Raw genomic sequence first — 7,987 nt, 5'->3', positions numbered from 1 at the left:
GATCCGATAAAAAGGTAGTCCGCTAAATAACCAAACAGTAGTATTATAAAATTCAGCAAAAGAAACAGGAACTTTATAGTTATACTGTTCAAAGATTGCAAAATTTCGCAGAGCTTATGTCACATCCTGGGTGCTACTTTACTTTTGAGAAGAAAAGTGTCCCTAAAGAAATCCTTAGACATTAGAGTACATTACATTACTTAGTACATTAGAACGACCCGTTCGCTAGCAGAAGGACATGTTCTTAAATGAACGTTTTAAATGATCCATCCATCCAACAGAAATCAAGGAGACATATTATTAAAATAAGAAAAAACTAAACATTCTTCAAAATGTTGATATCTTAATATTACTTAAGGATTACGATTCCTTATGAAATGTTATTATATTATTATAAATATTATTTTCTAAAGTTTTTCTACTTGCTAACACCTCCTAAATGTTAAATGTTTGGCGGAAACGAACTAAAATCAAATCAAAATAGGGGGAAATGACAGGTGCTTGCTGAAAATTATCGATAGCTGAGTGTTGGTAAGTACCTGATTTGAAGAAGCTTACTGGGCATCGGTTTGTGTTTTTTAAATTTTTTGGCGATTATAAAAAGGTTTTTAGTATAAGACGCGGTTAAGATGATTCAGCTCATTAAAACCAAATAATGTTTGTTTTCTAACAAGATAAGATGAGTCCAAATGAATCCCCAGTAATTAATTCTGCATTCATAAAATGCGTAACCGTATGTATCCGATTTTGAAATGCAAGTGATCTTTTCTTTTTATGAGTGCTGTAGAACCGCTCCAAAAAATACCTCTCGCGATCTGGTAACACTGCACAAAGTGTAATATAAAGCCCGGATTGCAGATAACGAACTGAAAATTTTGCATAGCAGAGGTCATATGATTCTGCGCGATATGGGAGAAGCCACAGTGAGAGCTGCACTGTCAGCGGTTTTGGGAATCCTGCTGATCGCGGGATGCGATTGCAGCCAGCGGTTCAAGTACGAGATCAAGGAGTTCCAGGTGCCGCTGGACCACTTCAGCTTCCTGATCAACGCCACCTTCAACATCCGGTATCTGTACAACGACTCATTCGTGGACAAGAGCAATGCCCGCACCCCGATCTTCTTCTACACGGGCAACGAGGGGGACATCGAACTCTTCGCCCAGAATACCGGATTCCTGTGGGAGCAGGCGGAACGACAGCGGGCTCTGGTGATCTTTGCGGAGCATCGTTACTATGGAAAGTCACTGCCCTTCGGGAGCTCCACGTTCAACACCAGCCTGCCGGAGCACTTGGCCTACTTCACAGTGGAGCAGACGCTCGAGGACTACGCCATGCTGATCACGTTCCTGCGGAACGATCGCCAGATGCCGGTGGTGGCCTTCGGGGGCTCCTATGGCGGAATGCTGGCCGCTTGGTTCCGGATGAAGTATCCGCACTTGGTCACCGGTGCCCTGGCAGCCTCGGCGCCCGTTCTGCAGTTCCCCGGGATAACCGACTGCGACATCTTCTACAGGATTGTGACATCTGTGTTCCAGAATGCCTACAACGAAAACTGCACCTTGAACATTGGCAAGTCGTGGAAACTCTTCGAGACTCTGGGGGCGAGCGAGGCCGGCAAGAAGCAGATATCGGATGCATTCCACCTATGCAATGTCCTGAAGACCGACGACGATCTGAAGAAGTTCCTGGACTACGTGGAGGAGGTGTACAGCAATCTCGCCATGGTCAACTATCCGTACAACAGCAGTTTCCTGGCCCCATTACCTGCCTATCCCGTGAGGCAGGTGTGCTACTACCTGAAGGAGTTGCACTCCACCGACGCCGATTTGCTGCACGCCATGTCCAGTGCCCTCGCTGTCTACACCAACTACACACAGTCCGCCAAGTGCCTGGATATATCCGTCAACTCCAACGCCGATGATTCCGGTTGGAATATCCAGAGCTGCAACCAGATGGTGATGCCCATCTGCTCCAATGGCTCCGAAACCATGTTCCGCACGTCCAGCTGGAACTTCAAGGATTACGCGGAAAAGTGCTACAAGAACTACCGCCTCACCCCCAAGCCATACGACATCATTCTGCGCTATGGCGGCAGGAACCTGGAGGCCGCGACCAACATAATCTTCAGCAACGGTCTTCTGGATCCCTGGAGCGGTGGCGGTGTGCTTCAGGCTCCCAACGACAAGGTCTTTGTCATCATCCTGCCCGAGGGAGCTCATCACCTGGACTTGCGCCACAGCGACCCGGCCGATCCACCTTCTGTGCGCGATGCCCGCGATAAGGAAGCAGCCATCATAGCACGATGGATCCAAGATTTCTGAAGCCATATTACTTTTATCCATACTCAATAGGTCCACTATGGGATTCATATTATATAACAGCCGCCCAAGGCCACATTAATCAAATATTTGGGATTGCGATTACATATTTTTAAACCAACGAACAAATTATGAAACACTCAGTTTAAAATCACAAAAATTATAAGCCATACTAAAGTTTTTTGAATTGAAGATCCTGTTTCCACATTCGATTAATATGGAGTATTTGGTAGATTTTTGAAATATATTTTCATTAACTATGATGGAGAAGGGTTTTGACCTGCCAAGGGTGAATAGGACTAGTTCATTATTTACTTGGATTGCCAATATAATTCATAAAAACAAATAGAAATTTATACAATTGGAACATTTGACTAATCGATGGATACGCTGGATATTTCCATGGAGCTGTTATCATCCGATGGCGCCTGCTCGGGCGGATTCGAAGTGCCACCGGATGTTCCAGGCGCTTCCTCGGTGGACATTGTGACAGCAGTGGCCGATGGCGTGGTGGTGGTGCTGCTGGCAGGCGCGGTTAAGCTAGTCCTGCTCGCCTGGGATCGACGCATGCCCTGAATCAGATTTCGGTCCGGACGCAAGCTGATCAAGGAGCTACTCGAGGCACTCTCCGCAGCCGCGGTGGTCGTGGAGGTAGTCGTGGTGGCTATGGATGTGATGGGAACTCGGACTCGCACATCCTGCATCTCCCACTCCATCTCGTCCTCGGAACTGGTGTCTGCATTCGCCACGGCCGAGGTAGTTTTTACCTTCTTCTGTCCCTCAGCATTGCGCTTCCAGTCAATTGTCTTCAGCAGCGCCTTTGCCTCCATTTTGCGCTAAAAAGATTGAGTGTTTTCGTTAAGTTCATTACAGGTTTCCTAAGACAATGCACCCACATCCTCCGAGTCCAGGCATTTGTAAGCGTAATAGGCGGCTCGTTCGTACTCGCTCTTCTTCTCGTAATAATTGGCCAGCGTGATGAACCCTTGGTAGAGGCTCTGCTTATCGGTGGCCGCCCGCTCATCCTCGCAGTACATGATGTAGCAATGGACCGCCGTCTCGTGGTCGCCGAGCTTCTCGTGCAGATTGGCCAGTTTGTACATCGCTATGCCCTCTATGTCACCCACATCGATGGCCTTCCAGTAGCACTTCACAGCATTTTCGCACTTGTCCAGCTTCTCGTACGTCTCGCCCAAGGCAACCAGCATGCGAGAGTCGTAGGGACGCAGTTGGTGGGCGATTTTGAAGTAGTACAGGCTGTAGTAGTGCATTTTGATGATCTCGTAGGCCTGGCCCAGTCCATACCAGGCGCGGTAGTCCCGCTTGTTGACCTCCACTGCCTTTCGGTAGCTCTGAATGGCTGCATTTGTGTTTTTCAGCTCCATGAACTCGTGTCCCATCAAGGTCCAGGCCGCCAGATACTTGGGATTCAGTTTCAAGGCGCGTTGAAAGTAGGAAATGGCCACCTGGTGATCACAGCGGATACTGTAGTAGTTGCCTGATGGAAGAGCGTTATTATTATGGTAAGCTATAACATTAGAGCAAAGCAGAGCCTAACCTATTACACAACACGTCTCCGGACGGTACTTGTTGATGCTGACAGCCTTGTGGGCCAACTGTGCCATTTCGGTTTTCATCTCCTTGACGAACAGCAGATTGGAATAGGTATCCACATTGTCCAGGCGGTAGGGATCGCTCTCGAGAAGCGCTTGGTACAGCTCAATCGCCTTGTCCACATCCCGCTTATTGTGATAGACCAGAGCCATCTGGGCAATCAAGTAGATGCTCTTGCTGAAACCCGACGCCTGCAGGTCCTCGTAGATCTTCAGGCCGTCGTCGTTGAGGTACAGCTCCAGGTAAGTGTGCGCCATGAAGAAGTGTCGCATCCAGTGACCACCCAGCTGCAGGCTCAGCAGTTTCTTCTTCTCCATGATGAGGGGCGAGAGCTCCAGATAGGCGCTCCACAGCATGGGCACCAGTCTGATGGCCTGGACCAGCATTTGCTCGGCGGCCTGGTTGAGATTCAGTGCTTTCAGGACTACTCCGTACAAGTATATGCCGTAGCCATCGAGCCGACTCTTGCCATACTCCATGCGCAATGTGGCCAGCAGGTCGGCGAGATCGCGCATCTGATTCGGCTCGTGCAGATTCGCCTGGTCGGTGGTCGAGTCCAGTCGCCGCTTTTCCCTGGCCATGTAGCTGGAATAGAAGTGCAGGAAGCGCGGCACACTGGACTCGCAGTTCCTGACCGCATGCGCCGCCCTGTCGTACTCCCTCACGTCGTAGTAGCTCTTGGCCAGGAAGTAGTCGCTGTACTCCTCCGGCGCAATCCCCTCCAGCTGGCACTCGCTGAATGTGCGATCCTCATCCGGCGCCTCATTGTCTATGTGCACATCGGCCAGTCCGTGGTGCATCTCCGCCAGCCACTTGGTGCTGTGCAGGAGGCCCCGCTTGGAGCACTCGATGATCCCGCGGCGCAGCTCCCGCTTCACATCCGGCAGCAGCACGCTGAAGAACTTCTGCATCGCCATTGTTCCGAATTTGTTTGGAAATGCTATGAAAACAATTTTATTTGCCGGCGCGCTTCGCCTAGTGGTGTGCTAGCTAAACTATCGGACATTGATATTCGTGTGTATCGATAAGTGCGTGGGGGTGTTCCCTAGGTGACCAGTCACTAGATAGACAGCTAGTGGGTAAGTAAATGAACTCTGCTTGGGCTACAAATAGCACCTACTTGGCAAATGATTAAATTATTTCTATTGTTGTGCGAATATGTACCTTCGTCGATTATTTTGTATAATATGAATCACATTATGAAAACCGTTACCGGTTCACAAAGATACCAGTGTGTGTGCAGACACCTGGTCACACCTGGAAGGATGGTGTACGAAGAGGGGAGAGAAAAACGCTGACCATAACAAACTGCGCAACAACAACAAAAGCACAGATTAGGCAGAAAACAACAAATTTGCAAAGCCAACGCTTTTGTTTAAACAATAACAACCACTCGTGACGTAGTCTGCGAAGGGGAAGTGCGACCGCCGAAGTTCCGCATACATACATACGCACACACACAGCATGCACACATAGTTTAAAGGTCAAATCTCAGCTGACTGAAAGTGCGCAGACCACAAGGGCTCCATATAAATGCATTACAATTACCATAAAAGAAAGCTCGACAGGCTGATTCACTTGTTTATGCGCAGGAGGCCTTTATCTGGCGTCAATTGAGTGGCGCGATCCGATAACCTGCGAGCTGTATACTCCAAGTTGTCAGTCGCCACTCCTGCTTTGTTTACAACGCAACGCACAATGAGGCTCAAATCGGGAGTGCTTTCGGTGCTCCTGCTGACCACCTTCTTGGCCCTGGGCGAGTGCTTTTGGCCATTTAGCAAATGGCATGGAACAAATGATAATCCTTCTGCGCCCCCTGAACCCAAGCTGTCGCCAGTGATATTCGGTAAGTAAGATGAGCACCATTATCTCTCAAGGGTATCCAGCTTCATGGTATCCCCATTGTATTGCAGTACCCGGCGACGGAGGCTCCCAAATGGATGCTCGGCTAAATAAGCCCAACTCTCCCTACTTAATTTGCCAAAAGACCCACGACTGGTACAACCTGTGGCTGGACCTGGAGCAGTTGGTCATCCCCATGGTCTACTGTTGGATAGACAATGTCAAGCTGTACTACGACAAGGTCACGAGGACCACACACAACACTCCTGGTGTGGAGACGAGGATACCCGGCTGGGGCAATCCCGAGGTGGTCGAGTGGATCGATCCCACCAAGAACAGCGCCGGAGCCTACTTCAAGGATATAGCCAATGAGCTGGTGAAACTTGGATATATTCGCAGACAAAACATCCACGGAGCACCCTATGACTTCCGCAAAGCGCCAAGTGAGCTTAGCTTCCCCGAATGGCTGACGAACTACTTTCACATCTTACTCCTCCCATTCCAGATGAGAACCAACAGTTCTTCATCGATCTCAAGCAGCTGGTGGAGGACTCCTATGAGGCCAACAATCAGTCGGCTGTCACCTTCATCTCGCACAGCATGGGCAGTCTAATGACCCTGGTGTTCTTGCAGGAGCAAACCCTCCAATGGAAGGCGAAATACGTGAAGCGCATGATCAGCCTAGCGGGAGTTTGGGCGGGAAGTTTTAAGGCTGTGAAGGTGTTTGCCATGGGCGATGATCTCGACTCGTTCGCCCTGAGTGCCAAGATCCTCAAGGCGGAACAGATAACACACCCATCCACGGCCTGGTTGCTGCCCTCGCCACTGTTTTGGAAGCCATCCGAGGTGCTCGCCATGACCCCAAGCAGAAACTATACGATGGCACAGCTGGAAGAGTTCTTCAAAGACCTCGACTACATGACGGGCTGGGAAATGCGCAAGGACACGATTCGGTACAACCGAAACTTCAATCCACCGAATGTGGAACTGCACTGTCTCTATGGCGATGGCATCGACACGGTCGAGAGGTAAGTTGAGCCACAGATGCAGCGGAAGGGAATCTAATCAATTTACCTTTTGCCCACACAACAGACTGCAGTACAAGAAATCGGACATTAGTGCGGAAACGCCCAAGTTGATAATGGGTCTCGGCGACGGCACTGTCAACCAGCGTTCTCTGCGAGCCTGCAAGTATTGGGCCGGCTACTCCAATGCGCCTATAAACACGCTGGCCCTCCAGAACGTGGACCACATGCACATCCTGTCCAATCCGGACGTCCTCAAATATATCCGCACTGTCATGCAGCAGCCGTAATGTCAATTGTAGCGCTTAAATATTCGGAGAGCTTCGTGATGCTCAAAATCTAAATCTAAAGCTAATGACAATGCCAATTTAATTGTTAAATAAATGTAACTCGTTAAGTAGCACAAGCGGAAGAACAAGACGTTCGTTTGCATTTTCTTTAATTTCTCTTTATTGTTATCTTATTGATTTATGCTTATAAGATGAGATATCGAATCACGTGTGTCAATGTCAATGTCAATGCTTTTATTACTCAATAGTGTTTAATTTTCCTCTTGGGTTTTATTCGCTTTTATTGTTTTCCATTTTCCGTTTTGCTCTTTCATTTCCATTTAATAAATTGTTTATATGTATTTTACAAAGCGTTTACTTAGATGTATTCCATTTTAATTTTACCGAATAATTTGTTAATTATTGCACTAATGTTTAATTTCATTCCCTTCACTTCACTTCCGCCCGCCCGCCTCCATTTTGCTAATTTATTGTAGTTGACATTGTTCATTACTCTTGCTATAATTTTCCATTTAAAGTAGCTCTCGCTTATGTACTCCGATATCTGGATAGATATAGATAGAAAAGAGTTTCGGTTGCAATTAGGATAGAACTAAAAACTAAAAGGACTCGAATGATCTCAGTGTGTCGCTTTTGCCTTTCGATAAAATCAAGAAATACATATATGTATATTTACAAATTTTAGTTCTTTGCTCATACAAAAATCGCTGTCGCTGGCTAAGATTGTGGACATTTCCGCTAGAGATCCTCGCTGGCTGCGGGTTGTGGATTCGGTTTTTGGCCCTTTTGGGCTTACAAAGCATAGTTAATTCGTAGTTCGTTTATGTGAGCGATTTGTGCGCGGGTGTGGTTTATTTACTCGTCTGCTAAATATATACATAAATGTTTATATATTTAG

The 7,987-nt window shown here is 47.9% G+C and overlaps 3 protein-coding genes across 3 annotated transcripts; 2 read left to right on the top strand and 1 right to left on the bottom strand.

The window, feature by feature from the left end:
* The first annotated feature begins 819 nt into the window (after positions 1-819).
* Positions 820-2,510, top strand: LOC6618154 (lysosomal Pro-X carboxypeptidase). Its single transcript, XM_002042399.2, has one exon. The coding sequence runs from the start codon at positions 894-896 to the stop codon at positions 2,319-2,321; it is 1,428 nt and encodes a 475-aa protein (XP_002042435.1). The 5' UTR covers positions 820-893; the 3' UTR covers positions 2,322-2,510.
* A 115-nt stretch (positions 2,511-2,625) lies between these two features.
* LOC6618153 (cell division cycle protein 23 homolog) lies at positions 2,626-4,849 on the bottom strand. The gene is made up of 3 exons (XM_002042398.2): positions 3,877-4,849; positions 3,215-3,816; positions 2,626-3,154 (listed from the first exon to the last, which is right to left on the bottom strand). The coding sequence occupies exons 1-3, from the start codon at positions 4,847-4,849 to the stop codon at positions 2,693-2,695; spliced, it is 2,037 nt and encodes a 678-aa protein (XP_002042434.1). The 3' UTR covers positions 2,626-2,692.
* Positions 4,850-5,202: 353 nt separating this feature from the next.
* On the top strand, positions 5,203-7,219 carry LOC6618152 (group XV phospholipase A2). The gene is made up of 4 exons (XM_002042397.2): positions 5,203-5,778; positions 5,846-6,217; positions 6,280-6,802; positions 6,867-7,219. Exons 1-4 carry the CDS (start codon positions 5,631-5,633, stop codon positions 7,087-7,089), a joined length of 1,266 nt encoding a protein of 421 aa, XP_002042433.1. The 5' UTR covers positions 5,203-5,630; the 3' UTR covers positions 7,090-7,219.
* The last annotated feature ends 768 nt before the right edge of the window (positions 7,220-7,987 follow it).

The sequence above is a fragment of the Drosophila sechellia genome, chromosome 2L (genome assembly GCF_004382195.2).
Source record: "Drosophila sechellia strain sech25 chromosome 2L, ASM438219v1, whole genome shotgun sequence".
NCBI classification, from domain to species: Eukaryota; Metazoa; Arthropoda; class Insecta; order Diptera; family Drosophilidae; genus Drosophila; species Drosophila sechellia.
This window is presented reverse-complemented; position numbering and strand designations above follow the sequence as displayed.